The following is a 21586-nucleotide window of genomic DNA, read 5'->3' as shown; positions in this document are numbered from 1 at the left end:
GTGTGTATGTATATTTATATATATATATACATACCACCTCTTTTTTATGCATTCATCCATCGATGGACACCCAGGTTGCCTCCATATCTTGGCTACTGTAAGTCATGATGCAATGAACATATGGATTCTCATGCCCCTTCAGTGTTTTCGGTTTCTTCAGATAAATACCCAGAAGTGGGATAATTGGGTCTTTCTTGGTCCCTTGTTATAACCTTTGTTTTAAAGTCTATTTTGTTGTTTTAAGTATTGCTACCCCAGCTATTTTTTTTGTTTCCATTTTCGTGAAACTCCTTTTTTCATTCCTTTACTTTCAGTCTCTGTGTGTCTTTTGATCTGAAGTGAGTCTCTTGTAGGCAGCATATGTAAGGGTCTTGTTTTCTTATCCATTCAGCCGCCCTATCTTTTTCTTTTGATTGGAGCATTTAATCAATTTACATTTAAAGTAATTGTTGCTAGGTATGTAGTTATTGCCATTTTATTATTCATATTTTTTATCTTTTTATCTTTTTTCTTCTTCTTAAAGAAGTCCCAATAACATTTCCTGTAATACTGGTTGATGATGAATTTCTTTAGCTTTTTCTTGTCTGAGAAACTGTTTATTTCTCCGTTGATTCTAAATGATAGCTTTGCTGGGTAGAGTAATCTTGGTTGTAGGTCCTTGCTTTTCATCACTTTGAATATTTCCTGACAATCCCTTCTGTCCTGCAAAGTTTCTGTCGAGAAATCAGCTGACAGTCTTACGGGTGCTCCCTTGTAGGTAACTAACTGTTTTTCTCTTGCTGCTTTTAAGATTCTTTTTTTTTTTTTTTTAACCTTTGGCACTTTAATTATGATGTATCTTGGTGTGGGCCTCTTTGGGTTCACCTTGTTTGGGACTCCCTGCACTTCCTGGGCTTGCATGTCTATTTCCTTCACCAGGTTAAGGAAGTTTTCCATCATTATTTCTTGAAATAGGTTTTCAATTCTTCGCTCTCTTCTCCTTCTGGTATCCCTAAGATGTGAATGTTGGTATGCTTGAGGTTGTCCCAGGGCCCCTTAAACTATCGTCATTTTTTTGGATTCTTTTTTCTTTTTGCTGTTCTGACTGGGTGTTTTTTGCTACCTTATTTTCTAAATCACTGATTTGATTCTTCGCTTCATCTGATCTACTGTTGATTCCCCCTAAGGCATTCTTCATTTCAGTTACTGTAGTCTTCATTTCCGACTGGGTCTTTTTTATGTTCTCTATCTCCACTTTTATTTTTATCTCTTTGTTAAAGTTCTCACTGAGTTCATCTACCGTCCCCCTAAGCTCACTGAGCATCCTTATAACAAGTGCTTTGAACTCTGCATTTGACAGATTGCTTGTCTCCATTTTGTTTAGTTCTTTCTCTGGAGCTTTGTTTTTTCTTTTGGAATACGTTTCTTTGGCATCCCATTAGGCTGCCTACTTGTGTTTGTTACTATGTATTGTATAGGGCTGTTATGTCTCCTGGTCTTAGTAGAGTGGCCTTATGTAATAGATGTGCTGTGGGTCCCAGTGGCAGGCAGTCTTCCCTGGTCACGTGAGCTGGGTGCTCCAGGTGTGTCCCTTGTGTGGGTTGTGTGTGCCATCATCCTGTTGTAGGTGAGCCTGGGTTGCCGTTTGCATGTCAGTGGGAGGGATTAGCCTTCAGGCTGATGGTTGTGATGACTGGCTGTGACCAGTAGAGGAGCTGTTGTGCAGGGGCCGACCCTACAGAGCAGGATTCACTTTAGCAGGACTCTGGTGCCTGCCCAGTCTGCCCTTTGGGCATGTCGTCCTCAGGCGTGACTGAAGGTGGTGCTCTGGCTCAGACCAAAGATGTCCACTGGACATGCAGGCTGGGGCCTCCTGGTAGGGGCGAATGTCACAGGCCAAGTTCAGCTGCAGCCTGTAACTCACCTGGGGACACCAGGCGTGAGTCACCAAGCAATCCGCAGATGGCCATCACCCACGCTGGGCTTGGAAATGCCTAAAGAGGCCAAGCTGCAAACCGAGGCCAGCTGCCTCTGCCACTGCTGCTGGGCTTGGGGCTGCTCAGTAAGCGGTACGGGGCACGCCGAGGCCAGATGCTGCTTGTTTGGGTTTTGTGAACCTTTGTGAGATTTTAGGAAAGTTCGAAGCCTGAGCCAAGACGGGCTGTTTATATGGAAAAGCCACTGGAGGCGCCTGGGTGGGCCTGTACGTTGGGAGGGGCAGGGTCTCAAGGAGTCACCAGGCCGGGGACCAGTGTTAAATATGTTGATGGTGACGCAGATATGGCAGCCGCCTAGGTCTGCGAGCCGGTGGGGGCAGGCTCAACAAAGGAACAAAATGGCGGGGAGAGCTGCCCCTCAGCCCTTGCCCCGAAGCAGATGACTCAGTTCCTCCCGTGTGTCCCTGGCACCTTTTGTCTGCAGCCCCAGTGCTGGTGGGAGCCAGCGAGTCGTTAGCAGTGAGTCTGCGCTAGACTTCAGGCAATTCCCAGTGATGGCTCTTCCATAGTTCAGTTGTCATTTTGATGTTGTCATGGGAGCACAGCATTCAAGCACAGCGTTTACCTACTCCACCATCTTGACTGGAAGCCTATTTATTGAACTTTTATGAGTTTATTTGAGCCAAATTGATGACATGTGCTGGGGAACAAGCTCTCAAATGCTCCCTTAAAGTGCACTGTAAAGAACGGTTTTGCAAGTGAAATGTTAAAATAAATCTATAGGCCACTAAAATTACCCTACACATTTTAACGTTATAAGTTAATTTTTAAATTTAAAAATTTATTTTGGGTTCCATTAAAAAATTAACAAAGTATAATAATATTACTTCATATGATGAAATAAAAATAACAGGAAGTTTTATTAATAAGTACAATAGAGCTTTAATTTTTCTAATTTCGGCACACATTCACCAGGCCGTTAACTCATTTTAATAATTTCAAATCCTCTATCCATTCACATGGTTGTAGGGCAAAAAGTTAATTTGAGAAATGTATTCCTAAAGTTAAATAACTTAGAGATATAATAGGCATAGGTAGCTCTGATATTTTGAGAAGCAGAATTTCACAAATTTTGTTGCATTTGGCCTTAAAGAAAGTACCTTAAGTTTTTGTTGAAGGCGTGTGACTTCCATCTGCAGGGTCTTTGTAGCCATTTGAGCTGCTATTGTCTTCTGGTTCTCGACAGCCAGCTGCCGATGGAAGGCTTTATTGTTCAGCCCCAGCTGTTTCTCCAAGCTCTGAAAACAGTATATGTTTCAACCACTCTGTAACCAGTGTAGTTTTATTAAAAACTTTAATTGTAATGGAACTTATTACATTTATGAGAAGTGCAAATTTTTAATACGATTTTAGTGTATGACTTGCATAAGGGACATATTATTAGAACTAAACAAACATACACCCAAAGAGCCAAAAAATTCCAGACCCAAACTCTAGGGAATAAATATCATATGTTTTGAATCTAATGTTTTCTATACTCTAGAATCTGATAAAAAAATTTTTTTGAATGGATTCTGAAAAATCAATAAATAAAATCAAGGTCACCCTTTAAACCTAATCAGTTCTGCCAAAGTGAAGTATTCTGCTAACTCGGCATAGTGGACGCTAAGTCCTCACTTATGTCTTGGGTGGGTTATTGGAGACTGTGACTTTAAGTAAAATGATGTATAGCAATACCAATGTTACCACAGGCTAATTGATACAAACTAGAGTTAAGTTCCTACGGCATATTTCTGGTCATAAAAACACCACCAAACTTCTAAATAAAGATGTAAAACACATCTAATATTAAACATCAAAATAAATGTGAGCTATACATTCATTTAAGAAAGATAAATTAAAAACAAGATAATTCTTTGTCAACCTGCTGATTCCAGTTCAGGGTGGTGGCTGGGCAGCGTCTTTCCAGGCAGCTCGGGGGACAAGGCGGGACCTGCCCTGGACAGGACGCCCTTCTACTCTTCCATCGTAGGGCCCCTCACCCAACAGCCACACGCACTCACACTGGGACGAGGCGGGCACCGATTCCCCTCGCATGCACGGCTGTGGGACGTGTTTTTCTCATTGACATTATAAGGACACGACGTCAGATGAAATGATGCTATTCGATGACCAGCTGTATTCCTTATAAGCCTCTCAAGCCTCTCTTTCTAAGGGGGTGTCTAGCATCAGTGCGGACTGTTGTGGACCGTGACCGATCACTGCAATGGGAAGTCACACTGGGGACTCACAGAGCCACAGCCACATGGGCCAACTGTGACGGTGAAAGGGCTGCTTTAGCCTGCGCCCATCTCTACGTGGGGCTCGCTCGCTGCTGCCTGGGGGGACTCCTTGGCCTGGGCGTGAGCGGAGCGTGGGCCGAGGCTCTTCTTTCTTTTATTTTCCATTAAGTGTGGTTTCCCCCATTGTGACATTAACACTTTCTCATTAAAGAAAAGTTTGAAATATGACAAGCTAAAAGGATGAAATAATCGCTAAAGTCCCACTCCCTAAACTATTAACATTAAAAAAATTGCCTACGTGTTTGGGCCAACGAACATTTTTATCCCCAACCAAATGCCCTACAACCAGATGGAATGTCTCATAAAACCAAGTGCTTCTGATAAGAAAACAGTCAATTAGTTCTTGAATTCTTTTCGATTTTGTTAATATAGAAACATTAACTGCCTAAACATGTAGATGTAAAAATGTGTGGATGAGATAAAAATACTTTTACTTTTACATGACATATGCTAATTCCCTAAAAGCCCAGAGAAGGGAACTTCGGTGTCTTATACGAGTGAAAACAGAGGTTCTTGTTACTTTCTGTAGCTCACATATCTATTTTATGTGAGAAAATTCTCTTTGAAAATAGAGGAGGATTTTACCAAAGAGATAAAAAAGTGAATGAAATGAATCTGATATTTTCTTAGTTCAAGATCACAGAAAATACTTCTTTCACCATTGTCTTAAGGAATTTAACAGTAAATTAATTCCATTTATATTTTTATGTCTATAGAGACCAAAAACTAACTGATGTAAAATAGGCAGAATTGTCGATATAATCGAGGTGTTCTCCCAAATCATCCTTACAATGGAACCCCCAAGCTTTGGACAGCTGTGTATTGTTGAGGAAAATCAACCCATTCATTTCTTCGATGATTTTAATTCCTTTTTCCCTCTCTGTTCCCAGGAGTGTTATCTGGGAGGAATTTCTATTTCAAAAGTATGGAAATGTCCTGGTAGGAGTGACTGGACAAACCCCCGAGGGAGGCGGCCAGCAAAGGGACTGAAGAGAGGCACCTTAGGTCTTCCGGGCGGTAGCCTTTTTAATAAACAGTTTGAAGCAGAGGGTTGGTTTCTAAGACAGGTCTCACACAACACGACACAACACAACACAACACAACACGAGAACACAACACAATGCAACCTTTCAGCGCGTGAGAAACGTCCACTGACACCGGTGGCTGGGCGGCCTTAGAGGACAATCATCTTCAGACCTTTCCAGTTCCCAGCTGGCCATTTCTGTCCTCCCGTCAAGCCTGCTACCTGCCCCGTGTCCAGGCGACCCCGGCAGGGGGCAGCGCATCATTAGACAGCGGCGAGGAACGAGGTGCACCCTCTGCGTATCCGCTTTGGAAACTTAACATTTCTAGGCCTCTGAAGATACAGACCTGTATTTTTTTGTCATTTGCCTCCATTTTCGTCGTAAGCACAGACAGGCTTTGCGTGAGCTCCTCCCTCTCCGCGAGGGTTCTGTCTTCGGAGAGTTTCTGCAGAGCCTGCAGGGCGTCCTTGGTCCTCAGCAGCTCGCAGTCCGTGTCTCTGAGCTTCCTGGAGACGGTCCTTTCCTTCTCCTTGGATTTCCTGAGCAGCTGCCTTAAATTTTTTACTTCATTCTGATGTTTAATCATAATCTGAGGTACGTTATTTTGTGAATTCTCATATTTTCCTATAGCTTTCAAGTGCCTAATCTGAAGTTTTTTCAAAAATTGGTTTTCCACGACTGTGGCTTCCAGTTTACGATGTATATCGGATAATTCATTTTTTAGTTCTTTAATCTTATGAAGTCTTGCTGAGAGTATGCGATGGGTCATGGCATCTCTTCTTTGGGCAATCAGATTGATTTTAGAATTTAAAAATGATACATTCCAGTTGTGCTTTTTATCAGTTGAGATTTCCTTCTGGCCTGTGTAAGCAGATAATCCAGTTTGTTACCAGTAATATATGTATATATAGATATAGAAATGCAGCTGTTCCAATATGCATGCATATTGCATGCATAACCCCCTGGCACACATATATATGTTAATTGAAAATGAGAAGGGGAAAGAACTAACGTTTAATGAATACCTAAGCTTAGGCTGGGTACTTTATATATAGATTTCTCATTTAATACGATTCTTTAAGGTCAGTTGTAGCCTATTTCATAGCTAGACATTTTAAGTTGTTTGTCCAAGTTTACGAACCACATAGGGACACAGTAGATTGGAAACCAGATCTTCTTTGACTCTGAAGCCTGTACTCATTTATTTGATAAAAGCTAAATTAAAAATCACGATAACAGCATTTATTAAGTGCTTACCATATGTCAGACATTAAACTAAATGCCTTATATAGGTTACCTGATTTAATTCTTCTGACAATGTTATGAGGTACAGTGTAATATTAGAGCTCAACATTATATATGAAGATCTCATATATCCACAAAGACCCTTAAAAAGCCATTAACCTGCTTAGAGTTTACATACAGATAATCCATGTCTCAATAGGTCCAACACAGGCTGTTTTTCCTACTTTACTTTGCCTGGGCACTGAGTAAAGTAGCTAAGGAGCTTGCGATCAGGGTCTATTTTAAATAAAAAGTATCCAAACAATCTCACGCCAAGCATATGAGCACCAAGCTTACATAATTGAATTAGAGTATGTCAGATGTATGCATAGCATTTTACAGATGAACAAACTGATGCTTAGTGACATCACTTGTCGAGGGGTGCACAGCTAGTCAGTGGAGAGACAGAACCCAGGGCTGTGTGCCTACACTGCTGCTCCGTATCTAGGATAGCTACGTATGTATATGTGCACATCTGTGTGTGTGTGTGTGTACATACTAGTACATCTATATTCTGAGAGAGACTGAATCTGGATTCCAGAATCTAAAATAGCTAGTCTTCATCTTGGAGACAGAAAGGAAGGTCATGGCCAGCCTCACTGGAGTCCTACCCTTAAGCTACTGGCCGAGCGTGGACACATTCTGAGACAGGGCTTAATACGTCTGCTGTGGGAAAGGCGACTCTGCCTGGGATGGGAACAGTGAGCCAGAAGAAGCGGAGGGTGCTTTCTGGGGTCAAGCGTTTGAATCCTGGCTGACAGACCGTATGGATTTGACCACGACCACACTATCTGTATCGCATCAGTAAGTGATGGGCTGCCTTTCCAGCTATGCCTCCCATGGTATTTAATTTCCCACTGGTCACAATTTAGCAGGGGGTATGGTTGAGTCTGAGTATTTTGGAGTCGGCTTTTGAGCACAGTGAAAACCGGAAAGCAGAGCAGGCCATATTCTGTGACACCCACTAAGAAGGCCAGTGGAAGTGCCTGTGGTTGTGTCAAGGCCACTCAAACACCTTGGGCCCTGGCAGGGGGAGCCCTAAACCCAGGGGATGTGGATCAGGCTGGGGTTTAAAACGGGAGTGGGTGTCGGCTGTCATGTTCTACGCCATGCCCAGCATGACTGAGCTTGACCTCTAACTTGTAGTGCCTTCCAGGTCTTGGGTGGCGTGACCTTGGAGAGGAGAGGGAGCTCCTAGAAGGATGAGGGCTGGTGGGTCACATGGGCAGGGGAGGCTTGTGCTCTTGTCTCGCGTGCGTTCAAGTGATGGGAGAGTGGGCGGAGTCCGCAGGAGTGGGCGCCTGGGGACTCAAGGCCACGGCCTGAGGGCACTGGCCAAGGCCCCAGGCGGGGCTGTGTGCAGGGTGCTTGGGTGCTCTGGAAAGAGGAGGTGTCAGCCTTTTAGGCATCATGTGGGCAAGGAACGCAGACATGATGAGAACGGAGGGCCAGAGGCCCTTCCTCGAATGTTTTTGTCTGTGCAAGGCCCTCCACGTGACCTCTGTTCCCCACATTGCGCCTGAGGTTGAACTTCTTGTCTGCCTTAGTGGGCGGGTGGGAAGGGACGAGTCAGGTTGATTCAGAAAGGTAAACGTGCCACCTGGCATTTGAGTGGTAGAGAACAAGTTCATACTCTACACACCACACATACTCACATAGCTGTGAAGCGTACAGAACATGAAGATCAGGTTTAATCCTTAATGGTTTTATATTTCATTATCCTAACCTACACATAATAAGAATGGCAAAACTTATAATTTCTATCTCATTTCACACAGTTAAGGCAGATTCAGCTGAATGATTAAACTACTCTTAGGATACTTAATTTTTAAACCATTGAGTGAGTTAAAACACTCATATTAATTCACCAAAAACATGTACATTTAAGTCCGTAGTTAACCAAAAAGGCCCTGTTCTCCTCACTTACAATGCAACGTGCCCTTCTAACAGTCCCCAGAACGAGCGGGCACTCCTTCCTCTCCTTCCTCTCCTTCCTAGGCACCACCCCCCGCCCCCCACCCAGCTGTCCTCATAGCGCGCCGCCCTGCGCATGCGGTTCCTTCCCCTGTCCTCCCTGGCCTCGTCTCGTCCCCTCTCCTGGTCCCTTCGCTCTTCGGCTTCGCCTTCTGTTCCATCCTCGTGGCTTGGTTCTGCTCCATGTTCCCCCTTGCTTCTGCTGGCTCTGCCCTCTGCCCTGTCTACTCTGTATTTCCCCTTCATAGAGCTGGCGACTTCCTCCAAGGATGGGGTAAGAAGAGGGTCAGGGGGGCCTCCCCCCTTTCTGGTTTCCACAGCTCCCAGAGGCTGCCTCTTTCAACACTACCTTGGTCTTCCACCTACACCGACTAAAGACAACAGGGCAAAAAGTGTCCCCACAACCAACAGCAGTAAATGAATTTCTTTTCTGGTATACCAATTTTGGGAATGACTGTATCGCACGTTTTGGCATCGTATTGACAAAACACATCAAAAAGGATATGTAAGCAAAAGAGTTCTGAAAGTACATTTCCTACAAAAGAAGGAAATGTCCAATATTTGAAAATCAGATTGCAGAAATAAACTGCTTGCTATTTACATTGATTACAGTCAACCTCCAGGATTTGACCAAAGCAAACATCCTGTCAAATCGAAGTCCTCGTTTCATCCTTATCGTTTTTCTGCCATAAAATTTGCTTTTCTAAGATGGGAATTGAAAATGATCTCTGATGTTCTTATCCTTTGGTAAATTCTGAGTCTATACTGGTGGTTTCTCGTCCAGTGTTCCCAGCCCCTAAGGACCAGAGATCTACTTTCAATATATGAGACAAGGGGACAGATGTGGAACCTGCACATCAGAAGGGGCTGCGCTGGCTGAAACATGAAGCCTCTTTGCTTTGGGTTAGAATTAAATGAGTCACTTGCTGCTTTAGTCTCTTCGGCAAACACTTGCAAGACATGAGCTGTAAGGGAACAACGGAAGGATGAACCAAGGAGATGCTTTGTCATTCTGTGACAAAGCTTGAGGTTACAGTGCTTTAAGTTCATGAAACACTGATGTAAGGATCCTCAGGGAAATAAATTTTGAGTGAAAGATGCACCCAAGATTTGTTTAAAATAATTTCAGTGTTCATACACAAGAACGCCCTTTAGAATTCTAGTGCGCTGTGAGGCGGCCGAATTAACTTAGGTCGCCCCCGATCTACGAACAGGTATCTTGCATAAGGAACACAATAGATGCTGTGGAACAAATAAATGAGGAATCGGTTTTAAAAAGTTAAATTATAAGGTACTTAGAACTCAAAACGCAGCTCGTTTCTTGTAGAAAGAGTTTTATAAACGCTAACTACCTTCTCACACAGTCCCACAAAGACTTAGACTCAATATAAAATGTAGTACATAGGTGCATGATCCCTTGTCATAAATCCTTGGAGCCTGTTTCTAAATTTAGGGGATTGATTTTATTATTTTATTTTATTTTTTGGGGGGTGTATTTTTTATGGAGCATGTATGGTGTTTTCCATGATACTCCCATTGCAGGAGTATCGAGATAAAAATTCCTAAAGCCACAAACAGCCTTCCGACTGAGCCCCTCATGGGGGAAAGAAGGTGCTGGGCTTCTCCTCTGCCCTGGGCCTTGCTGGTGGGTGCAGGACACCCTGCTTCTACAAGAGGGGCTTCTGGCCTTACAGCCGTCTGCTGAAAGCTACGGGTCCTTCTCCTGGGAAGAGTTTACAAGTGCGGAAAGACACAAGAAACGTACAGATTCCATGGGGTTCACAGACGTGGGTCTTAGAGTAAGAATCCCTGCTCTCTAGCTAGGAAGAAAGGGAGCTGAAGGTTCTAGATGATCTAGAAGTGGCACCGAGGGTCCTAGTCAGGCCAGGGGTGAGAGAATGTGGGTACGTGTGACAGTCAGATGTGCCCCACACATAGAGGCTCTTAAGTGTTTTCCAGCTGTTGACTGGTCACGGCGGCAGAGAGTCAGGCCACGCTGAACGCCAGGGTCGGGCGTCAGCCCAGGGAGCGGTCGCAGTCTGGGCAGGGAGGCAGGGGGTGAGCAGAGCTAGGCTGTCGCGAGGCTAACTCCGGCTTGGACAGTTGGGAGTTGATGGTGTTGGTGCTTTTAAAATCCACAAGGAAATGACACTATCAGCAGCCTTTTGAACCATCTCTGTTTCAAAAGATTATCTTAGCCAATATGCCTCACCGGCCTTGGAGACCATCTTCTTGGAGTGTTGAGACAGGAATTTACATTTTGTTGGCGATGCAAACCATGCTTTTTCTGCTGAGATGAAAGGCAAGAGGCCAGTGTAATCCAAGCATTGCCACCTGTTAACTAAAAACGGAACCAGCCTCAGAGGGAGGCTCCAGCAGAGTAAGCCGTGCAGGAGGGCAAGGCTGTACATCTTAAGCCTTACTTTCTGTTATTTCGTAATTATTCTTAATTTCTATTTCCTAACTCCTATAAAGTAAAACTTCACTTAAAACACACATTTACAATACAGAAAAATAATAAAACTGAATGTGGGCCTCTTCGAATACTAGTATGTTAAATGATAACATCACTGAAATTTGGTCTTGGCTGGGAAATTCTGTTTCTTACCTTTAGGTTGGGAGATTTTAGAAACAGTGAATGGTTTCTTCTCCGTTATTTCTTTGACTACAGGCTTCTCTAAGTAATTTCTACTAGTAGTCACTTCTGAACATTCAGAAAGAAAGTCTTCTGAATAATCATAGTGTGACCTTAAGCTCCCGCCGGAACACTGAGATCTGCTGTAATCGACACTCCTGTCGGAAGCGTTACTGTTCCCTGGAAAATCGGCTGTGCTGGGGCTGCTCTTGTGATCCGCAGGCCTCCCATTGTTTTCCAGGCCCACACTGGGGAAATGCTCATCTGTACGGGTCTCTGTCGCATCAGCCAAAGACATGGTAAACCTAACAGAAGAAAAGACTTTTTACATCAATAGCTACTGACAGGAAAATGAACCTATGCTTTACTATATTTAACTACACGCGAATAATTAAGAATGTGAAACAACACATTATTTTGCAGTATTTTCTAGAAACATTTCGGTTGGGTTTTTATATATTTTTTCCTACGTAAAATAGAAGACCCCTGAGACCAGACTTTGGTGAGATCATATTCACAGGTAGTAGAAGATGAAGTTCATATCTAATAACAGCAGCGACGACAATTTACGAAGTAGTGAATTACACTCTCATTCTCTAAGGCTGTTTGTCGGGATTTTTTTGCCTTGATCAGGACTGAAGAAATGACAGTACTTGCTCAGTCTGAATGGCTGATGTGAAATGCAACACTCACAGAACTCAGACATATTTGTAGAGATGCACACACTTTTGTTTACTAATTGATGAAATCACACACTTTTGAGATTAAACATAGAGAATAAAACTAATCTACTTGCTCCATGATGACGAAGATTTTTTATATTTTAATTCAGGATATTTGCATTCCTTCCTATGCTCTATTTAGATCATATGAATATGATTTCCCGGATGATACTCTACATGATGGCAGAAGTGATTCAGAAGAACGTGCTGATTTGCATAAGAAAATCATCCAGGGACTGAAACCCTTCTGGAGAAAATCCACCAAATGGAAAATTTACATTTGTTTAGTAATTATTAATTAGCCATATTTTTGGCTACACAAAAACCAAACCTTTATAAATAATGGATTTGGAAAAGTCAAAGCTAAGTTTGTTTAGATACTATATATTTAACTACTCACTGTGAAAAATGAAAATCTTATTTGGGAGCTAACAATGGTAAATTAGACTTTACCAGAATATGTTTAAAAGCAAAAAACAAAGCTGAAATCTAATAGTGTGCTTCTGATATCTAATCAGGGGCACATGACATCACATAGTTGAAAGTCCTTGTAACCAAAGGCCACAACTGGAAAACTAATTAACACCTACACAGTTACACTTTTTAAAATTTAGGGTGAATTTGATTCAAATTAAGTACAATTTAAAGTAATTTAAACACAGTTCTTCATTTGTAGTTCAGGAATGTTTTAGAGAGAATAGAGAAACACAAAGAAGGACCCCAAAGGTATGCCCTCAATAAAACTAACCTTCGCTATAAACCAGACGGCTCTGCATTTGCTTAATGCGAGCATTAAGGCACATTAACGCCACCGGAAACTCCAACTGCTACAATCGTGGCAGTGTGACAGAGCAGGTGACAGACAATTTGGAGGCTGACCAACTTGGGTTTGAACCTCGGTCTGCCACTTAAACTTAAGTGTTCTTGGCCATTTGTAACATGTAAATGAGAACACTTATTTCATAGGGTTATTATAGAGGGAAATGAGACTGTAAAATATGTCACAGTACCTGTCACATGGTAAGCAATCGGTGAATGGTAGTTTCCTCTTGCGGAAGAGTAATTCCGGGACAAACACCAGGGCTGTCAAGGGCACTGCTGGTGTCTTCGGCAAGGGACGCAACCAAGAGTCAGTCTATTTCCCCATCAGCTACTTTACCTAGAACAGCCGCTGACTGATCTCATCAGACTGCAAACCCTTGAGGGTGAGACTAGTCTTCCTCTGGTGGTGACGTCAGGCCTGGCCCAGCGCTGCCACACAGCCACTATCTGTCAAAGCCAGATTGCCACCACCATCCACTGTGCACCAGGCACGGACCAGGGCTTCACACGTGTTAGCTTGCTTCATCGTGGCAGCACCCCGCTAAGTCTAGTACCCACCTGACACCATACATAGTTATTATTGACCATATTCCCTAAAAATGGTCATTTTTAATGCATCCAATAGGTCAATTTACTTGGCTTACTGAGTATATAAAGCAAGCTGATTTCTAAGCTGTTGGGATATAATTAATTTAAAAAAAAAAAACCTCTTTTATTGAGGCATAAATGACATACAATAAACTGCACATATCTAAAGTGTATTATTTGATAATTTAGACATCTGTATATACTCATGAAACTATCACCACAATCAAGAGAGTGAACACATCTATTACCCCCCAAAAGTCTCCTTGGATTCTTTTGTAATTCCCCTCTCCTGCCCGTCCCTGTACCCCAGCCCCACCCCACCACTGGATTTGGTCACATTCGAGTAGTTTGCATTTTCTAGTTTTATATAAATGGAAACATACAGTATGTACTTTTTTTTTGGTTTGGCTTCTTTAACTCAGCATAATTATTTTGAGATTCATCTGTGTTCCTATGTATATCAACAGTTCATTCTTTTAAAAAAATTGCTGGTCGTATCCAATCGTATGACTATACTGAAATTCGTTTATCCATTCAGTAGGGCAAATACCTAGGAGTGGGATGGCTGGATCATATGATAGGTGTATACGTAAATTTGGAAGCAACCGCCACACTGTTTTCCAAAGTGGCTGTGCCACTTTCCGTGCCACCAGCGAGCGGTGTGTGAGAGTTCCGGTTGCTCCACATCCCCGCTAACACTTTCTTTGGTCGGTCTTTTCGGCCACTGTGGCTTTACTTTGCATTTGCCCAATGACTCCTGATGTCGAACAGCTTTTCATATGCTTATTTGTCATTCTCATATCTTGTTTGATGAAGTATCTGTTAAATCTTGTGATCATTTTTTAAGTTGGGTTGTTTGTTTTCTTACTGTCACATTTTCAGAGCTCTTTTACATTCAGGTCTTTGTTCGACATGTTTGAGCATATTTTCTCTCAGTCTGTGATTTGTGTTTTCATTTTTTAAAAGGTGTCTGCAGACGTTTTTAATTTTGATAAAGTGCAATTATCGATTTGTTCTTTTAAAGTGGTCCTTTTGGTGTCACATCTGAGAAATTTTGCATAACCTGAGGTGACAAAGATTTTCTCCTTGTTTTATTCTAGAAGTGTTATAGTTTTGAGTTTACTTTGATCCATTTTGAGTTAATCGTTATGGATCAAAGTTTTTTTTATTTGCTTGTTTTTTGGCATAAGGATGTCAGTTGCTCCAGCACCGTTTCCTGAGAAGACCATTCTTCTCTCACCGAATTGCCTTTGTGCCTTTATGCAAACTGGGATGTCCACATGTGGACCTGTTTCTGTGCTCTGTTTTGTTCCACTGATCTAGTCCTGTTTTTATGCCAATACCACACTCTTCTGGTTACTGCAGGTTTAGAATTAATCTTGACATGAGGTAGTGTTAGTCCTCCAAGTTTGTTCTTCATTTTCAAAGTTGTTTTGGCTATTTTAGGTCCCCTGATTTTTCACAGGAACTTGAGAATCAGCTTGTCAATTCTTACGAAAAAGCCTAATGGAATTATGGTTGAGATTGGGTTGAGTTTATAGATAAATTCATGGAGAACTGACACCCTGACAAAATTGAGTCTTCTCAGCCACGGATAAGATACACCTGCCATTTATTAGGTCTTCTTTAATTCCTCTCAGTGATGTTTTGTAGTTTTCAATATGTAAAGCTCTTCCATCTTTTCTTACATTTATCCCTAATGTTTCATATTTTTGAATGGTAACTGGTATTGTATTGCTATTGTAAGTGGGATTATCATTTGATTTCAATTTCCAATTGTTTGCTGCTAGTATATAGAAATATAATTGATATCTGCATATTGACCTTGCATCCTACAATTTTGCTAAACTCCTTATTGGCTCTAGTAGATCCCATTAGACTATGCCATCTGTCCATAAAGAGAGTTTAATTCTCCTTTTCTAATACGAACGCTTTGATTTCTTTTTCTTGTTTGACTACACTGGCCAGAATCTCTAACACGATGTTGAACAGGAGCGGGGGGAGAGTGGAGCTCTCGTCTTGTTTTGGATCCTACAAGAAAAGCATCCTGTCTTTCACCATTAAGTATGATGTTACCTGTAGGTTTTTTTCTTTATCAGATTAAGGAAGGTTTCCTTCTGTTCATTATTTATCTAGGGAAGTAAGGTAAATCTTGGGGTAAAAGTGGGAAGAGTGAATGTATATATATAGCTACCCATATCTATACATGCATATATAGAGAGAGAATGTAACAGAAAGAGGAAAGAGAGAAAGAGCTGGGAAACGAGGGAAGTCCTGGGCTCTGCTGAAGGCCTAGGGACTGTGCACCTGGGAAGCCCCTTCTGCACCCAGGCCGAGGCGGCGCATTTCCCCTTGTACGATACTACACGCTAGAAGAAACAAACAATGCTTTAACTTTCCAAACCAGCTCTATCCCTGAATCTTTCTGGAAGAACTCCTTTGAGCTCCCTCAGACTCAGTCTGCACTGTTTGATTTTAGCCAAAGGTGGTCAGGACCACCTACAAGAGAAGGCCTCGTCGCTGGTTACTAAGCGGCAGAAGCAGTACCCTCACTGTTGACTACTGGGTGGTAAGAATCACCTGACTGCAGACATCCATTCGGCTGGGGAGACGACTAGGTGATTCTTGCACATACAGTCGCTCTGGTGCACTCCGGTGCCTCCGGTGACAGAAGGGTGGGGTGGGGTTATCAGGTAAGTCGCCCGCTTCACTTTTCTGAAGCTGTCTTTGGAGTGCACACTCAGTGTGCTAGGCAGCTTCTGGGATGGCTCCCCGATCCCCACTTCCTGGGGTACATGCCCGTGTGTGATCCCTTTCCCTGAGTGTGACTCAGACATCACTTCCAAGATGAGGTAACCAAAAGACTCTGACTTCCATCAACCCCTCTCCCCTCTTTTTCTCTCACCTGCTTGCACTGAGGGAAGCCAGCTGCCATGCTGCGGGCCGACGCACGGAGGAGCACGTGTGGCAAGAAGCTGAGGCCTCAAGCCAACAGCCAGCGAGGATGGGAATCTGCCCGCCTGCTATTTGAGTGAGCACAGACCCTGGATCTTCCCCTCGGTGGCTCCTGAGTTAACTGCAGCCGCCACTGACATGCTGATTGCAGCCTCGAGAGATGTTTTGAGCCATAGGACCTGGCCGCGACCAGACTCCTGACCCACAGGATAATAAATGTTTTTCCCGTAAGTAAGCTGTTAACTTGGAAACTGGAGAGAGACTTATAGAACAGAAAACTGTGACTCTGCCACACGACGTTACAAAGTCAATAGTGATCTCATGGAAAAATGGAAGAACAGGATTTTATGCTAAACGACATGGTTTATTTAGGTTAATAGATGCTTTCTAGAATGTTTATTTACCTAATTTAAAAAATCTACCTAATGCCATATTTTCTCTATCTCTAATTTATTAATTTAAATCAAATCATAGTTTTATCAAAGTATTTTCTTGGAGGAGTGGCCAGCCACACTCAGTTGTCTTCCAGTCTGCTTTTGTAACAAGGCAGACCAGACCAAAAATAATCCTGTGTGAAAATGGTTTAAAACGAATGGACGCATACCTGTCGTGCTTTATCAGACTTTCCTGAGATGTATGAAGATCAGCTGTACGTTCTGAGCGCAGGAGGGTTCTTCACGCTGTACTATCTGTGCGGTTTCCAGGGTAGTACTTTTTAACAGGTTTTAGTCTCTTTTTAAGCAAAGAATGTATTTCCAAAAACCTAGAATGCGATTACAAAAAGAAAAAGATCGCACAAATAAACATTCATATAAGAAATTAAAAGTTTTGAACCAGTATTACTCAATTTCCATATATTTGCACACAGATTGCTGTCTATTTCGCACTGAGGCTTTTCCTCCATCAGGGTGACCTGACCAAGACTTACAAGGGCCAGCGATGGGACAGGCGGACATCATGAGCCTCCCTGTGACTGGGGAGGGCCCAGAGTCATTTCTGTGGCCTTTCTGCCAGGAGCTCGGTCACGAGGAGAGGCCAGCAGGACCCAGGTTGAGGGTCTTCCTAGAAAATGAGAGGCTTGAACTCTTTAACTCAAACCCTTTGACACTAAGTTAAGCAGGACGTTAAATGAATAGAAAAGCTTTTCCCGTAGCTCGTAGAAAACAGTATCATACAGTAAAGATGCTTATGCAGCTTAGGGCATTCAGGAACACTGTTTCCAACAGGCGTCCACTTTTAAGATTATGTGTCCCAATTTTTTGCTTCAGAAACTGGGTCACTCTGATGTTGAAGAGGGAAGGTTAAGAATGAACAATGAGTAAGAAGGGAGAACGCTGTAGAAGAAAAAATGCTTGTGTGGCAAGACGTAGAGTGCCAGCTCTGCCAGTGCAGTCAGCTGTTTGTCCTCTGTTGTTCAATGTATATTAGCGGACTGTTCTCAGTGACTCCTAACGTCCAGTCTGGCACGAAAATCCATAAATTAAATATCTAAACACATCAGCAACCTCTAGCTTTATTTAATAATATGGAAATGTGCTATATTCAAAGCTTGGATGGTTATAGACAAGTTATGTAGGTTCTGGTCATTTAACAATTTTATACATTTTTCTTACTTTTGACAACATGCTAGAATCCATTCCCAGACTGAGCATCCCAAAGAAGCGCTTTCAGGATTAGACACTGTGTCTACTTGCAGCAAATGGTGGCAAATGCAATGTACAAGGGACAGAATTTCCTGGTACTGAAGGACAATTTAACATCAATTCTAGGAATAAATTTCCAGAGGTGTAAATTTTTAGCTCCCTCTCCTGGCCACTGCCACATTTCTTTTTAATTTTTAGTACTGATGTAATTATTTTCTTTTCTAGAAATTTCATTCTATTTTAATAAAACTGTATTAAAATACCCCACATTTGATATATCTCGCACATTAGAATGTTCATTTCGTTCATTTTCTCAACACATATTTGGGTGCGTAGCATGTGCCAGGATCGGTGGGAGGCGTGGGGACTATAACGAACACAAACAAATGCTTCCGGTTTTGTGGAGCTTTCAGGTCGGTAATAAAATAATGACAGTGGTGGCTGTTCTAAGGGCTGTAAAGCTCTGTGAGGACATACGACAGAGACATCTGGCCTGGACAGTGACCTGGACAGTTCTCCTCTGGAAGCGCCGTCTGAGCTGAGATACGAAGAGTCAGCGGGAACTAACTGGGCAGAGGAATGGCGGTACGCAGACGGAGAAGCCGGCGCCAAGGCCTGGCAGGTGGAGGAGGCCCGGGTGTGTGGCTGGGGCCCGTGAGAAGGGCTGCAGGTGCAGGTTCCAGATGGGTCTCCAGATGTAGGGGGCGCTGAGTAGCTGCAGCGCCATGGGAGGGCGTGTTCATGATTTACATCATTAATCCAAGGGCAATGGGAAGCTGGCAGTAAGCGCAAGAGGGAGGCCTGGGAAAGGATGCTGTCAGCTCTGGCCCTGGAGCGGCTGCTCTGGCTGCAGCGTAGAGCGCAGAACAGAGCAAAGCTGGGAGGAGAGGCACGCAGAAGGCTGGACGAAGGCAGGTGGGAGCTTGGACTAAGGTGCCGGTGATGATGGAGAGATGTGAAAGATGCACAGGAAACAACATCACTGGGGCCTAGTGATCCACTGGATGCTGGGGTGAGGGAGAAGGTCAAGGAGTTTCCCGTGGTAGAGGTCCCGGCTGTGGGAGGGGGGTGGGAGGTTGTTTGGTCTTGTGCGTGTTGAGCTGGAGGTATCCGAGGGGTATTAAGAGGCGATGCCCTTCAGCTGGCTGGACTTATGGGTCTAGCTCGGGAAAGAAGGCCAAGCTGGATGGACAAAGTTGGGAGTCAAGAGCATATAGATGATGGGCATGTATCTGTGCCTAATGTCAGGATATAGGAATCATGGGGAGAGGGGGACACAATGAGAAGAGACGCTGAGCTTGGAGGAAATGCACTATTAATGACCCAGGAGACGAGAGTGAAGCAGAGTGGTGGCAGGAACAGCAGAAGGCTGGGGGCTGGTGGGGACACAGAGGCCGAGGGAAGACAGTGTGGAATTTCAATGCTGCCGAGAGAATGAGAACGCAGAGACCTGGAAGTGTGAGCGGTTTCTGCGTTAGGACAGAGATGAGGGCGGGAGGCAGACGAGAGTGGGCCGAGGAACGAGAGACGAGGAATGGACGCCCTAAAGATGGCGAGTTCTTAAAAAAGTTTGCCTGTTGAAAGGGATGAGAGATTGGCAGTAACTGGAAAATGAAGGGGAATGTGGGGTCAGGGGAGATTCTTCTCTCCTTTCTTTTGTGATGGGAAACTCAAGCATCTTTAAAAGCCGTGGGAAAGATGAGCTGGAACAGGTGCTTGCACAGGTGAGAGCATGGATAGCTGACAGTGATGGGGTAGGGGTTTTGACAAGCAGGAGGGGATGAGATCAAAGCACAGGGAGAGGTGGCCTGAGACGGAGGGAAGGACGGTAAGATGGGTACCGTGTGGGGAAGGCTGGCAGTTCCGTTAGCTGGAGGAAGAGAGCACCATCAGAGAGCTTTACGTTCTTCTGTGAAGCGACAGCATGAGGGGCGGGTGGGAGGTCAAGTTTGAGTGGGCTGGAGGTTGACTACCTGCTGTGTCCCATGGACCCTCTGCAAGTTGCAGCAATGCTAACATGTCGCTTTGGTCAGCTGGGGTTTCACTCAATGGAAAAAGAGAAAAATGGGGGGCTGGAGGCTTGAGACTGGCAAATGTACAGGTGTGTGGGGGCCATTAGCTCCCTGAGGGCAGGGACCCTGTCATATCACCACATCACTCTGTGATTGACAAACTAGAATATCAGTGCCCAGGTACCTACTACCAAAACGATCAGCACAGGGGTGAGCATTTGTCTCCACTGCAATTTGCCTCTTTTGGTGCTTGTCTTAAAAAAAAAACATAAGAGCCTAAATTCTTGCATGACTTCTTTTTTCTCACTGGGAAGAAGTCGATGGATTATTTTATTCTTCTGCAAGTCAGTTTTAAAGTTTTTGTCATAGTTCTGTCCAGGATATAGTCATATACCTAAGAAAGTTAGGGGACATCTTTCAATTTTTAGCTTAACTAAAATAAGTCAGGTGCTTATGTAGCTTTGTCTACCTGATTTAAAAGTTGCAATTCTCACAATACGTACTAAAATATTGTATTTTTATGTATGAAATTCATATCCACTTTTTTCTAAACTTACTCACTTGAAGTAACAGACAAAGGAGACATAGTGTAAGACTCAAGGCAGGGAGACCAGTTAGGAGGCTGCTGAAATGACCCAGGCGCCGGATGGTGGTGGCCTGGTCCAGGGTGGTGATATGGGGGTTGGGAGTCATGGTCGGCTAGTCCATCTATTCTGGGTACATACTGAAGGATGTGTTGACAGACTGAATGTGGGGAGGACTTAAAACAGGAGTCAAGGAAGACATCAAAGCCCGTACAACTGGGACGATGGTTTCCCAGTGGGTAAAAGTGGGGGAGGAGCAGGTTTGGGGCGATGCCAGGAGCTGGTGTAGACCTGCTGCGTTGGAGATGCCTTAGACATCTAAGCAGAGATGGGCGGAGGGAGCCGAGAACACGGGTCTGAGGTTCAGGGCTGGAGACATGTTCTGGGCTCACTGGCATTTAGATGGGTTTTGAGCCTATCAGACTGGATTAAATTCACCTGGTGAGCGTAGATAGAAAAAAGGTTCAAGGTCATGTTCAGCCGTGAAAAACTAGTCTGAAATAAGTTGCCTGTTGGCACAAGTGTGGCAATGAAATGTTAAAGCACTAAGGGGAAATTGTGGACAGAGTTCCAAGGCTGAGTGGGTGAGGGACAAACATCGCAGATTTCCACGGGCTGGGGATGGGGAAATGCCAGCGCTAAGGTTAAAGGAAAAAAAAAAAAAACCAAAAAACCAAAACAAAGCAAAAAGCACGTAGGTAGGTGCAAAATTGAAGGTATTAAATTCCAATATAAAAGAAAAATATTGGTCTACATCCATGCCACCCTGAACGTGCCCAATCTCATCTGATCTCAGAAGCTAAGCAGGGTCGGGCCTGGTTAGTACTTGGTCAGGCACGTTTTTGTTCCACAAAGTGAAATTAAATTTTTAGACAGTTATTTATTTTTTTCAATTAAAAATTTACTGAGGTCATAGAAGACAAGTTACACTGCCTTCCAAAGTGTAATATATTACACATTTTTGCATTTTGTTTTTCTTTGACAGCGTGTGATTTTTAGAAAATCTTGCAAGTTAAATATACTAAAATAGGAATTAAGAAAAAATAACTGGAGATAGAGCAACAAATTTATAGATAACATTTAC

General features: G+C 43.4%; 1 protein-coding gene across 1 annotated transcript in view; it reads right to left on the bottom strand.

The window, feature by feature from the left end:
- Window positions 1-11990, bottom strand: part of LCA5L (LCA5L, lebercilin like) — a 22374-nt gene extending 10384 nt beyond the window's left edge. The window contains 3 exon segments of the mRNA XM_006916734.2: window positions 3077-3214; window positions 5630-6144; window positions 11150-11990. Of these exon segments, the coding sequence (XP_006916796.1) occupies window positions 3077-3214; window positions 5630-6144; window positions 11150-11474 (978 nt within the window). The 5' untranslated portion in view covers window positions 11475-11990.
- Between the last annotated feature and the right edge of the window lie 9596 nt (window positions 11991-21586).

Source organism: Pteropus alecto, unplaced genomic scaffold (genome assembly GCF_000325575.1).
Source record: "Pteropus alecto unplaced genomic scaffold, ASM32557v1 scaffold97, whole genome shotgun sequence".
Lineage (NCBI taxonomy): Eukaryota > Metazoa > Chordata > Mammalia > Chiroptera > Pteropodidae > Pteropus > Pteropus alecto.
The sequence above is the reverse complement of the archived record's forward strand: the minus strand, read 5'-3'. Positions and strand labels throughout refer to the sequence as shown.